The sequence below is a fragment of the Micromesistius poutassou genome (assembly GCF_964030765.1).
Source record: "Micromesistius poutassou genome assembly, chromosome: 20".
Classification (NCBI taxonomy): domain Eukaryota; kingdom Metazoa; phylum Chordata; class Actinopteri; order Gadiformes; family Gadidae; genus Micromesistius; species Micromesistius poutassou.
Genome location: NC_140290.1, coordinates 5,183,622 through 5,197,687, shown reverse-complemented (window position 1 = coordinate 5,197,687; position 14,066 = coordinate 5,183,622). Strand labels below are relative to the sequence as shown.

The following is a 14,066-nucleotide window of genomic DNA, read 5'->3' as shown; positions in this document are numbered from 1 at the left end:
TTCTAAAACATAATGATTCGTTTTTTTCTATTCAATATTAAAATAGTCAAGGGTCATTTTTGAAGGTTAACCGTTAAGAGAGAGTGTGAATGTTGAGTGATATTTATTTAAATAGAATAAACACACCATTGCAAATCAACACATTTATATACAATTTAAAAGTCTCTAAGCATTATGGTTGGCCAGAACAGTTTGTAGAGTCACAGCAGCACGGCTGACCAAGAAGAGTTTCAGCATCATCTTTTTGGACAGATCTGTAGTCCCAGGTCAACTCTGTGACAGCTTTGACCCGCCTGCAAAGTTCAAAATAATACAATAAGAGGTGCATTATGTGACAGCAAAACAGTCATTACAGCTGTTAGATAAAAAATAAAAACAAACTCAGAACCTCAGAACCGTACTTGCTAGTAAAGAAGGTTAACCAGGGAAACCTGAGGTTGTGCGTGTCCACAAAGACGTATTGCTTGAACAAGTTTGGGGTGCAGCTATGCTATAAAAGAAGGGACAGAAAGTAAATTAAATCTGAAATCAATTAAAATTGAATTCAAATAAAATACTGTAACTAGAGTATGGCATAAAGCAAGGTGTGTTATAAATGTAGATCTAACATTGAGGTAGCGGGCGACATCGCCCTCCATATTAGCAGCAAGGATGTAGCCGTGTTCCTCGCCATCAAAGAAACATCTGGATGTAGTCATCGGAACCATGGAAGATGCAGGTTTCTTTCTCTTTGAAGGGTCCTCAGCGTCAGTCGGTTTAGAGGCTACAACATTCGTGGGATCAGAAAGATGTAAAAATCAGTCTAATTCAAATAAAACCAAGAGAAAAACAACACTTGATAAAATAGGGGGCACTGATATGAATGATGTTGCTCCCAATATTTTAGGCAAATTTCAGTAGACGTGCAGGACACTGATGATGACCGACCGTACTTATTTTTGCTTTGGAGATGAATCGCTGACAATAACTGTGGTTCTATGGATTCCCCAACCAATACATTAAGGGCATTTCATGTAATTCGTTTTTTACTTGTATTGTTGGCAATACGATACCACCATTTGGACCACCGTTTTCCACTTGCTCCTTGGACTGTTCAGTGTAGTCGTTAGAGCAGAGGTCAAATATTTTAACCAAATGGCGTGTGTATTATTTTCAAACGAGTAACAACAATAGTTTGAACAGTTATTTTGACAAAAAATAAAAAAAAAAACGCTTTAGAGTAAAACCAAAGACCTGGTTTGAAATAGTCCCCACCTATTATCAAAATAACATAAATACCTTCTGGCACACTTCCATTGGATTTTTACACTTAGGGGCAAGGCTCTAATCTTTGATTGACATTCCCTTAAAGCGCATAATAGCATGCATTCAACTCCTATTTACATCTTTTTAGGGGAGTGGCTTTGAGGGAGGCCTAAAGGGAGGCATGGGAGTTTCCCATTTGGTTATTCTTCAGAATCTGGCTTAGTCTGGCAGGTTCCTCCAAATCGCCTACCCTAGCTTTGAGGCATGGTCCTTCTTACCACTGTAGGAACACACAAAGGTGCCGGCGGGAATGTCATCCAAGCAGCGGACGCCCCAGCCTCTGTCCCGGGTCATGAAGACCTGGAGCCTCACCTGGATGCCGTGCTGCGCTACCCGGTTCGAGCAAGTGCGGGGGTCACAGAGACACTGGGCGTTGCACTCGTACACGCTGCGGGGAAAATTAAACAAAGCCACACACACACACACTTTATAGTGTTTTTGCTGAGGTGGCCATTCGAGTAAGAACCCATAACATAGTGAGGTTGCTTAAGCAGGTTTGCAAATATTGAACAATATACAAATACATTCCTTGTGCTGTTTTTTTTGTTTACTTTATACTCTAACGTGCAATGACTAAAAAGTCACAGAAGTAAACAAGAGCACATTGGTCATTAACTAGAGATAACAGCAAAGGCTCACCCAGTAACCACTGCATGGTTGAGCCTCTTTTGAGCGTAGCCGGAGTTCTCTTCCATCGTTCTCCCACCAGTGCTCTGGATTGTCAGCTGGCGACAGGAGCAGGACTCACTTTGTGGCAGAGGCATAGAGACATAGAATATGTTTAGTAAGGGAGCTACACAATCTTTCATTTTGAATTTGTCCTGTCCTGCTTGTATCCTGTGCAAGGTGTATACACTAGTATGTGTACTCAGTTTACGTGTACATCGTTTATCTATTTTGTATTTTCATCTATTTACTTTTGATGAAGAATTTGACAAAGCAAAATCTGAAATATGTAACGGAAACGGATATCCCTCTATCGGAAGTCCTGCAATCTCTCTCACCGGTAAAACCATGTCACTTCAATGAATAGCCTGCCCTGCAGAGCATGCTCGAAAGTCCTGCCCTCTCCCTCTCTCACAAATAACACACACTATCCGTTTTGAAATGAGAACGACTGGGAACGAGGTTCTATCAAGTGGGCATGGTTGGCGTTGGTTTCAATTGGGCACCATCCGATGCATCAAACACCGACGCACGCACCTGTCCCTACAACCATCAATGCAGTCGCAGCCCGGCACAAAGTCGGGGCTGGCGTCAAGACGGACGTGGCTGGTGTCTCGGCCGCTCCTGTAGCTCAGCTTGGGGGGAAGCTGGTAGCCGTGCTCGTTGATGCAGGAAACCGCCTTATTCTCCCTGCCGCAGGCCAGGTCAGGTAGGAACACCTTGAAGGGGAGGGGTTCTGCACCGGCGACGGACAGGTGCGGGTCCAGGCTGAAAGCGTCCATGGACAGGAAGTCGCAGCGCGTGCCATGCAGATACTCCTCCACCTGGGCGATGGTGGTCAGGGGCAAGCCACAGGGAGCGTAGTAGTATATGCTGTAGGGCGGCTTTGTCTCTACAGGGGCACCCTGTCGACGGACATAATCCGTCAGGTGTGGAGGAAACAAAGAAGTGAGATCGCGCACGTACATGTGGGTTCTAGTCGGTCAAATTAAGTAAGTACTCAATACCGTGGTCATGGTGTCTGGGGAGAGCTTCCTTTTGGCTCGTCTAAACTTGTACATCATGGGGGTGAGCAGTGGGTTGCGCTTACGCAACGCTTCCAGAGGCCTGTCGGGCCGGACTTGTTCCAAGCAGGTGGGGCTGCAGAGGTGCGGAGTGTAGTTCACCATGGCAGCGGGTGGAGTGGGTGGAGTGGTCACAGTGGAACGAGACCCGGGACATGCCTTCGGCTGATTTTCAGGGGATGCTGACAAAAACAAAACACCAACGCTACAAAATCTTCGAGTTGTGTAGAATACAGTATATGTATACATTTTTTAAATAGGACTAAAAATTTTAAAAGTCTGAAAATTATACAATTCCACAGGACTTGTAGGACAATGGGGAATGGACTACAGATTATAGAGGTACAGGATATAGATGGTACATTTGTGCAAGGATATCTCTCTGTTTCTCTGTTTTATTTCAAACAGAGAAACAAAGTCTAGTGAACGGTGGATATAACATTAGCACCACCTCATGATTAAAAGTTCCTCTATTATAGATGAACTTAGACCATAGAAAAAGAAAAACATACCCACGCGGGGTTCATCAGCCTTCGTCTCTCCCGCCCTGTCCGTTTTCCGCAGAACCTTATTCATGTTGACCAAGTGCTCCAGACGTATGGAACCTTGATAAATCCACTCCTTGAGTCCGCTATGCTGGGAAAGGGGAAACAGGCACTGCACAGTCAGGCTGTGGCCATACTAAAACAAACAACTGCATGTAGAAACAGATCTTCATGGGTCACTGCAGCCACAAAGGACCTCCACCCCCCTCGAAGACGCAGTGGAGGTCTTAACATAGAGGCATAGGTAAGCGGCCGCTTGGGGCCCCCATAGTAGGGAGGCCCCCAACCAACCTCAAAAAAAAATACAATAAAAAAAAAAAATAGACAAACAGAGACGAAGCAAGACAAGTCTAAACGCGAAAACAAAATAAAGGGTTAGGAAAATGGTTAGGAAATAAAGTTAACCAAGCTGCTCAAATAAAAGAAAAAAGCGAAAAGACGCTGCCAAAGATGACACTTATTTACGGCTACTGTTGGGGATACAGACAGGAACAACAACGTCCAAAGCGTTAAACATGCCGCCACAGCAGCAGTAGCTAGCTGTGAAGTGGTGCTAGGTGAAGACCTGTGAGAAGACACGTGTGATGTGGAGAACAATCTAACCTCTCTCTCTCTCTCTCTCTCTCTCTCTCTCTCTCTCTCTCTCTCTCTCTCTCTCTCTCTCTCTCTCTCTCTCTCTCTCTCTCTCTCTCTCTCTCTCTCTCTCTCTCTCTCTCTCTCTCTCTCTCTCTCTCTCTCTCTCTCTCTCTCTCTCTCTCTCTCTCTCTCTCTCTCTCTCTCTCTGTTTGTTTGAAATGTTCAATCTCAAGTGCAATGCCAATTGCAACCTCACACATACAAAGTCAATTATTCCTCTTGGCAGTATTTGTATATATAGTATATGGCTGTTTGTGATGTTTTGCTATGTATATGACTGTTTGTGGGGGTTTACCCTAACTACTTGTCTTGCTGTTATATTGATATTAAAAAAAAAAGAATAAACAGTGCTGGTTTTCCTGGCATTTTGGCAAAGACAGGTGTTATCTGTAACCTTATTCTCTGTTGGGTTCCATCATGACTATTAGTTTTGGTAGTGCTACACTTTGTTTGTTCTCTGCTTTAGGCTAGCAGCATTAGAAAAATGCAAAGGACTCCTCCAGGATACAGTGCCGATGGTTGAGATTGCTGAGCTAGCTCAGACAAATACACAACAGGATAATCAAAGCTACACTGTATCCTTCCCGAAGCTGGACAACAGAGAGACAGTTCCAGCTGCCTCTCACTGGCACAGAGTCGGCGCTAAGCCCAAACAACATTCCAAAGTGAATCAACAAGTTCACTCAACGCCAAATGCTAAGCTTCCCAAAGCTAAAATCAGCCGGATTAGCCAATCGCTGAAGTTTACCATGCCGCTGAAGAACCGGTTCCTGCCACTCCAAAAGTCGACGACCATGACCCTGTCGCCAGGGAGGCCAGCTGCGCATGCATCTGCCACCCGTGCACACCTGAGCCCCAGGATGCGTCCGGACGGACGGTGGGGACCGAGACGGAACAAGAACCAGTCACCACAGAGTCGAGCTGTGCATGCGTCTGCGACCGCCACTTCAAGCCAACAAGGGTGAACCAGACACTCTGATTGTAGGAGACTCAACCATAAAGGATATAACCAGTAAGAAGATCAAAACATGCTACTTCCCAGATGTGACGGTTAGTGATGTCAACCAGAAACTAACCACAATTATATTGGAAAACCCCAAAATCTCACAGGTTATTGTGCATGCAGGACTTAATGATATTCGAAGAGAACAGTCAGAACTTCTGAAGAGGGATTTCACTGAACTATTGGACACACTGGACAAATTACACATTAGGTCATTAGTGGACCCATACCAGCAGTTGACAGGGGAATAAACAGATTCAGTCGTCTACTTGCACTGAATATGTGGCTACATGGCTTTCAAGAGTCTGCAATGAAAGAGGAAGGGGCTTTATTGACAATTTCAACTTGTTCTGGGGGCGCAAATATCTTTTCAGAGCAGATGGCCTACACCCAAACAGGTTAGGCTCAAAACTGTTAAGGGACAATCTTCTCTTCTCGCTCTCCCACAAATCTACCCTGTCATGCCATGAGAAGAAGCGAGACTACAGCGTCTCCCACACATCTACTGTCCCACTATCTGACACACAGATAGCAGACAGACCACAGACCTTGAAGAGAGACAACAGCCCACCCGACACCATCGACACCATGCCTTCCCCCTTTGCTGATGCTGGCTTGGCAAGGAACGGCCACCCCCCTCCTCTGCACTCCCCCATCGACGATGACCTCCAGCACTCCCCCATCGATGATGACCACCAGCCTCATCTCTCCCATAGCCACAACAACAACTCCAGTTCCACTGTCTCCTCCCTTTATGATTTTCCAGATGAATTTAAGAAACTGAGAAATGTTGGCATCAAACTTGCATCTGCGTCAATGATACCATCCCCACGTCATGACCACATCGTCTGATAACATCCAAGCGGAGGGCTTGATGATAGTAGTCCTGATTATTACTGAGACAAAAAAGGGTTCAGCCGTAGACACAGCACAAAGGAAGTTTCGCATAATCTGCTGAACCCAAGGTTGCCTACATCAAAACATGGCAACTTTTGCATTCCTGCTGTAACCACTAATGCCGCTTTTCCACCGACAGTACCAGCTCGACTCGACTCGACTCGCCTTTTTTTGCATTTCCATTGGAAAAAAAAGTACCCGGTACCTAGTACCGGGTACTTTTTTTAGTACTACCTCCGTCGAGGTTCCAAGCGAGCAGAGTAGGTACTTTTGTGTGACGTAAACAGGCTGCTGGCAACTGATTGGCCAGCGGCTGTAAATGGGAGTAATCACTCAAAGTTAAGTTGTGTCTGGCGTGGTTGGAGTCCACAGACCCGCTCCCGAGGGGGACACTGATTAGCGTTTTGCCGTGTGTGTCACTCCTTTCCCGGGGCTAGAGTTAGGCTGTGCATGGTTGTGTATGTCCGGCATGGTTGTGTGTGTCCGGCGTGGCTGGAGTCCACGGACCGGCTCTCGAGGATCAGCGTTTCGCTGTTTCTTTTTAGTGTCGTTCCTTTCCCAGGGCTCGAGTTTCACCTCCATCAACGTTACCGTATGACAACAATAGAAGCACAGTCATTGCGCTTTTTATTTTATTTTATTTCCCATCATAACCTTTCCCGGGAATCAGGAAATAGTCTTGATCAGATTCAAGTGTGCAAAAAAACGTTTTACCATTTTGGACACATTTGAAATGTCTCAACATGTGAAAGAGGCTACTCATTGTAAGGGGCACACTCTAGACCTGGTTATCACAAAGGGTCTCAATGTTTCAGATCTCTCGGTGACTGATCCTTCACTGTCCGACCATTTCTGTGTTTTCTTTAATATATCTTTTATTCCCGACATACAGACAAAATCAAATACTGTCAAAAAACGGTATATCAATGAACATTCTAATGTACTTTTTAAAAAGGCCATCTCCTTGCTACCACCTCTCAACCCATGTTCTGCTGATGATCTTTTAGAAAACTTTAATTAGAAATTTTTGAAAGTCATGGATGTCATTGCACCTTATAAGGTTAAAACGATTTCTGGAAAGCAAAAGGCACCCTGGAGAAAAGCTGCTTTTGTAACAGCCCAGAAAAAAGAATGCAGCAAGGCTGAACGCATATGGCGTAAAACAAAACTTCATATTCACCATGACATCTATAAAGAGAGCCTCCGTGCCTACAATTTAGATTTAAAAAGTGCTAGAGAAACATTTTTCTCCAATATCATTAAAACCAATACTAATAATGCCATAATGCAATAATTTGCAACTGTTGACAGACTGACAAAGCCCCCAACACAAATTCCACCTGACCTTCATTCCACTCAGAAATGCAATGAGTTTGCAGCATTTTATACTGATATAATTTAAGGCATCAGACGCGCCATCAATGTCTCCACTTTAAACAAAAATGTTGGACTACCACCCTATTCAGGCAAAAGTAACATGGCAATGACATGCTTTAATGTCATAGACTCTAAAACTCTTGTGGAAACTGTGACACAACTGAAGCCATCCACCTGTTGCCTTGATACTTTACCTACCAACCTCTTTAAGAATGTTTTTGACTGCCTAGCAATAGACATATTGCAAATAGTTAACAACTCTCTCCAATCAGGCAATTTCCCAAAAGCCTTAAAAACTGCAGTTATCAAACCTCTTTTAAAAAAGCAGAGCCTAGATGCCTCTATTATTAACAACTACAGACCAATATCAAATCTACCCTTCATAAGTAAAATCATTGAGAAAGTTGTCCTCCAGCAACTTAGTGACTTCCTGGCATCAACTGGTTGCTATGATACCTTCCAATCCAGATTTCGACCCCTTCACAGCACCGAGACCACCCTTATTAAAGTTGTAAATGACATCCTTCTTAACACAGACTCTGGCAAAATTTCAATACTAATGCTACTAGACCTCAGTGCTGCATTCGACACTGTAGACCATACAATACTTTTGGAAAGATTAGAAAACTGGGTGGGGCTTTCAGGCACAGTCTTACATTGGTTTAGGTCCTACCTACAAAATAGGAACTACTTTGTTTCTATTGGCGTCTTTGTTTCAGAATCAACAAACGTGACATGTGGAGTCCCACAAGGTTCGATCTTAGGACCCTCTCTATTCAACATCTACATGCTCCCACTAGGGCAAATGCAAAATGCATGCAAAATAACAATATTGACCATCACTGCTATGCTGATGACACGCAAATCTATGTATCGCTATCACCAAATGACTATCAGCCCATAGATCTGTTGTGCCAGTGCATTGAGCAAGTCAAAAGACTGGATGTGCCGAAATTTCCTTCAACTAAATGGAGGACAAAACCAAGATAATTGTATTTGGTGCTAAAACCTAAAGGCTTAAAGTTACCCAAAACCTTCACTCTCTGTCCCTGAAAACCTCAATCAAAGCCAGAAATCTAGGGGTTATCATGGACTCAAATTTACATTTCGACAGTCACATCAAATCAGTTACAAAATCTGCATATTATCACCTTAAAAACGTTGCAAGACTTAGAGGGCTCATGTCTACCGAAGACAAAAACTTGTACATGCCTTTATTACTAGCAAGCTTGATTACTGCAATGGTCTCTTTACAGGTCTCCCAAAAAAAATTCTAAGGCAACTACAGCTTGTTCAGAATGCTGCTGCTAGAGTTCTAACAAAGACCAAAAAATTTGAACATATTACACCAATTCTTAAATTGTTACATTGGCTCCCTGTATGTCAGAGAATTTATTTTAAAATCATGTTGCTAACCTATAAATCCCTACATGGTTTAGGGCCAAAATATTTAACTGATATTTAACTGATATATCCACTACATAAGCCTTCTAGGCCACTAAGATCCTCTGACACCAATCTGTTAATTATCCCCAGAGTCAACACGAAACATGGGGAAGCAGGATTTAGTTACTATGCAACAAATAGCTGGAATAAACTCCCTGAGGATTTAAGACTTGCCTCAACTCTGACAGCTTTTAAAACAAGACTGAAGGCTTTTATGTTTGCTTTAGCTTTCTGCTAAATCTTAAATCTACAATGCTTCTATCTATCTTTTATTTTAATACTAACTTTGCCTTTATTTTCTCACTTTCTAAAATGCATTTTTTTTTAACTTTGCCTTTCTAAAATGTTTTTTTTAAACTTTGCCTTTATTTTCTATCTATTTTACTTTTTACTTATCTATTATTTAATTTTATTGTATGACAATATTTATATGTGAAGCACTTTGAGTCTGCCATGTGTATGAAAAGTGCTATATAAAGTTGCCTTACCTTGCTTTCCATCTTAATTTTGGAGTAAAGAAGTGTATGCAGGGTTTAAAGGGGAATATATATTTTTTGTAGATTAGCTTTACCTGCCTATCGACCATTCAGTCTGTACATTTTTTTTCTTCATTCTCTTTTAAAAATCGGATTAGGTGGGCCCCATACATATCTTCGCCTTGGGCCCCAAATTTGCTAAATCCGCCACTGCAAAGACGCTTACCTTGAAGAGGACATGCATCAGGCTGCAGTCTATATGGAGCACCTCGCAGGCTCTTTGGACCCCCTCACACTCCACGTTGAGCTGCTCATCCACACAGTAGTTGGCCATAGGAGGGTATGGCCACACCTTCAAGTACTCCCTGATGAATCTCCGGTGGGCGTCTCCTGGGATGTCTGCCCAGGGGTCTACCACTGCGACACAGCACAGAAGTGGAGGGGAAGACGTAGTGGGACGTTTTGTGAGGGCTCAGGAACTAAAAGGTCAAAATATACAGTGCTTGGCTTAAAAAATGATAATGGCTGGGGAAAAATACCCTCATGAAGAAGGTCAAAAATTAAAAAGGAGCTTTCTTTCGGACTGATGGGAGAGTATATGAAATTGATCAGAAAAAAGTAGATTTATCCATCATAATGTGGTGGATATATTTTATTTAATTTCATTCTCACTTAAAGTCCTCGGTTTAGCTATGTTAAAAGGTATGAGCATAATGTGCTTGTCAGTCTTACATGGCCTACACACCAGGTGCAGAGAAGGTCGTCCAACATAGGTAGGAGTATGATCGTCTAAAAAGACCAGGAACCTGAAACACACACAAATAAACAGAATATGAACTATTGGATACTTCCCTTGTAAAATGAGTGTGCATGCATACATGTATATAGTGCGTGCATAGTTTAATGCATCCTACCTTATGAAGCTTGTGAAACTTCATAAGCTACCAATCACTGTCAAAATGTTAGGAAATATATTTGAAAATATCCATTCTGTTCAATTGCCAACTTTGGTTGCCAGGCAACTCAATTAGAACAAGAGGTTAAACCCGGTGAATATATCCTCTTAAACTGCTGCGGGCAGGATTTCAGAGTTGCAAAGGCGCACCTTTGTTACACAGGGAGAGAAAGCAGAAAAGAGAGCAAGAATTTGAAAACAAACAACCCAAAAAAAACTCTCCCTGTGCTCCCTCCCCTCCTCCTATGTTTCAGCATCATTGAGAAGTGTTGCAGTCATACACATGAGATGCCGATATTTCAACACTGTGTGTGTATTTGTCAACGACAATTTAGATAGGTTCCCTGAATCTGATGAATCTGGGAAAAGATGCACTTGAGGCGGGGTCAAAGATTTTGCCATAAAGAGGCCAGCTCGCAGCCAATCAGAACAGATATTCTGTTTTACGTTTTCATTCAACAATAGCTGACAGGTGGCTATAAGGTTTCCAAAAAATAAACCCAAACACATATCTGGCTGCATTTGAATGGAATTCTGTTGTTTTGAAACTTTTTAATGAAGATGGATTAACTACGTCTTTTAAAATCAGATTTTCAATTTGAATATGACTACAGAGCTTCATCATGCAGGGCACTGATTCCCCACACACACATCTCTCCCACTCTCTACCTCATGCGGTTCCTTCTGGAGGGAAGCTCTCCCAGGATGCCAGAGTAGAAGAAAGGTTTGTTGTCTTTCCGGTAGCTGGTGGTCACCACACGGGCACCCACATGGAGACTCCGCAGTGGAGCAGTGTCCTCAAAGGCAAGGTGGTGTCCAGACACCAGGACACGCCCGCTGTTCTCCAAGCTCACCTTGTACTTGAAGCCCTCCCCCCCATCTGTCCAAGACAAACGGTCCACGCTATGGATTAGATGTTGTACAATGTAACAGGATATGTCATGTATCTCATGTGATGTAATATTATACAGGTGTTATACTATTATTCTGAATACCAGCACATCCAGGGACAACCATACCTTAGATGGAAACAAATAAAATCACTTCATCCTCATTATGCAAGTGGCTAAGAGTTTTTTGCTTTCAGCCAAGAGTATAAAGACACTGTGTCAACCCCTTGAAGTGATTCCTTTAGCAGCCCCAGCACCAACCTCAAACCCATTAAAGCCCAGAGAAGACCCAAATGTTTCACATGTTTGGAGTTGCAGGATGAAATGCATCAGTGATCCATCAGAATTCCCCGCCCTCACCCTTTGGAATGATCTCCACTACTTCTCCCGGTAGCCACATTCTAGTCTTGCGACGGGCCAGCACCTTCATATTCAGCCTGATCTTCTGCTCTGGGCGGATGGGGGACTTTGGGGAGGCGATGGGGGTGCAGGGCTTGGAGACGGAGGAGACAGCGATTCCACAGCTCTGAGTCTCTGCTGATGTCGGAGCATCGAAGAAAAAACAGAGTAAAATGACTGCCATGAAAACAGTAATGCTTGAATATCAGCCATGCTTTGTCATTTATTCTTTGTGATTTGAATCGATGTCGATCTATTCATGCCCAAAACATAGTCAACAAGAAAATGTATGGCTGCATCTTTATACGATACTGCCTAATACACAACAATGTGATACTTATGTGATCACGTATCACAATTTATCCTCATTTCCTACTGTGGCAGTCGTGGACTGCTTCTTTTCACAGTGACAGTACTTGTGCATGAAAGTCTTTTGATTTTTTTTTACCATGGTGTACAGTGGTCTTGCCATTGTGAGGCACATCTGATTGTCCTGAAAGAATCAATACGGGAACACCCGAACAAAAACACAAGACAAACATATCAAAAATGGTGAGTGAGCGGCAAAGTGGTAGAGTGTAGAAACGAATTACATCAATGCCAAATTAATACCACTTTTAAATGTACTTTTTTTTTTATTGACTCGTTTCCAAAGTTTTCATTGAACTGACCTCCGTTTTGCCGTCCTGCTGTGACGGACTTTGATTTAACCTTTGCCTTGTTGTCTTTTGCACTTATCCGTGAAAGAGTTTCAGTGTCCCTAGTACAGGCGGCGGCCGTCCCTTTCCAGGAATCCTCCGTCGAAGAATTACCTCCAGTCACCAAGCCCCAGGCTTTGTCTATGACATCATCACCATCATTTTCCTGGTTCACATCACCGACACTATTTACATAATCATCATTGTTGTGGACATCATCTCTACAACCAGCAATACCGTGGGGCGTCGGTGGCTGAGGACAAAGAGCAGAGTGTATTTCATGCTCAGGGAGCCTCTTCAGCACCACCACCGGCCGTCTCCTTGGGGCTGACAAAGAGGAGGGTTCGCCACTCCGCAGCTTGTTGCGCTGTTTGACGCAGTACGGCCCGTTTCTCGCGCATTTCAACTGCGGAGGGAGGCAATCGGTTTCCAGGCGAGGGGAAGTGGTGTCTAATTGGACCAGCTTGCGCTTCAGTTTGGGCTTTTCATCTTCCAAGAATAAAGAAAAAAAAAAAAGGCCAGAGCAAGTCATTTGATATGCTTATGTGTGGGTGGGAAGTTGTGTGTGAAGGTGTATGGTTATTAGACATCATCTCCTTTAGGTTTACAAGGTATACTGTATTGTTATCCAATGGTACGTCATTGTGAAATTATAGACATCAGCATTTGTTAGGGATAAAAAAAATTGTAATGTAGTTTCATGATATTTAAAACATAATTTAGTACAGAGGGATTAATCTTAGTGAGATTATTGTTTGAAATCAAAAGATTAAATTGGATAATGTGAACTCTAGATCGCCCCATCCCCCCCATCTCTCTGGGGTAAAGAGATGGGGAATTCCCAGCCCTTTACCACATTCTGGATCTCCCTCAGCATCAGCACCATGCCTGGACCCAGACTTCTCCCTCATGGAATTCAATCCCATGACAGGGAGCTTGTGTTGCAGCTCCTCCTCAACTTCTGAATCCTCATCTCTGTAGTCCCAGCCCAGCAGGCCGTAGAGATGCTGGACGATGACCTCACAGTCTGCCACTGACCTGTGTCAGGCACAACCACATCAACTGTCGATGGTCATCCACTTGTTTCAGCCAACAGGTGGATACATGCACATTTATATGTCGCGGATGGAAAGCCTAATGCGGTCAATAAGACTTCCCCACAGGATTTAAAACAAGTTGGATAATCAAAAGGATATCATAGACATCCTCAAAGACGCAAATGCTAGGCTGTTATAAGTGGCACACCTTCAGAATTTAAAAGAAATGTATCTGATTCAGAAGAGTGGCAGTAGCCTATTACTTACTGGGTGAGCTTGACGAGCCCAGCCCTCTGCTTCTTCCACTTCTCCAACAGTAGTTGGCACCTTTTCTCTGCTGATAGGTCCACCATCTTGCTCTTTTTCACCTCCTTTCTGATCCATTTCTGAAGCTCCTCCTGCGTAGTCTCCATTACATCTTCATCACTCTCCATCGCAGCTGCAACATAGTAGTTGATGAGTGGTGGCAGCATCTGCTGTATCGTTACTGTCTGGTATATATACAATATGTAGAGGTCCACTTTACACAAAATGTAGCACATTTAGCACTACATTTTATGAAATATCCCCTGCTTACGTAAAGGTAATGCTGGCAAATGCCAATGTTTAGCAAAACAATAAAATGTATCACAACCATCTTACCGACACGGCTTTAACGGCAAGGTAGGCTAT

General features: G+C 43.3%; 1 protein-coding gene across 1 annotated transcript; it reads right to left on the bottom strand.

The window, feature by feature from the left end:
- Positions 1-172: 172 nt before the first annotated feature.
- Positions 173-13,828, bottom strand: LOC311365304 (histone-lysine N-methyltransferase SETDB1-A-like; the record flags this gene model as incomplete). The annotated part of the gene is given in 18 exon segments (XM_084484820.1): positions 173-293; positions 402-490; positions 609-763; positions 1,524-1,661; positions 1,664-1,693; positions 1,945-2,018; positions 2,509-2,690; positions 2,725-2,876; positions 3,062-3,217; positions 3,548-3,671; positions 9,642-9,832; positions 10,148-10,221; positions 11,040-11,250; positions 11,621-11,797; positions 12,108-12,152; positions 12,595-12,846; positions 13,211-13,395; positions 13,662-13,828. Coding segments are annotated over 18 exon segments (2,523 nt in total).
- Positions 13,829-14,066: the final 238 nt, after the last annotated feature.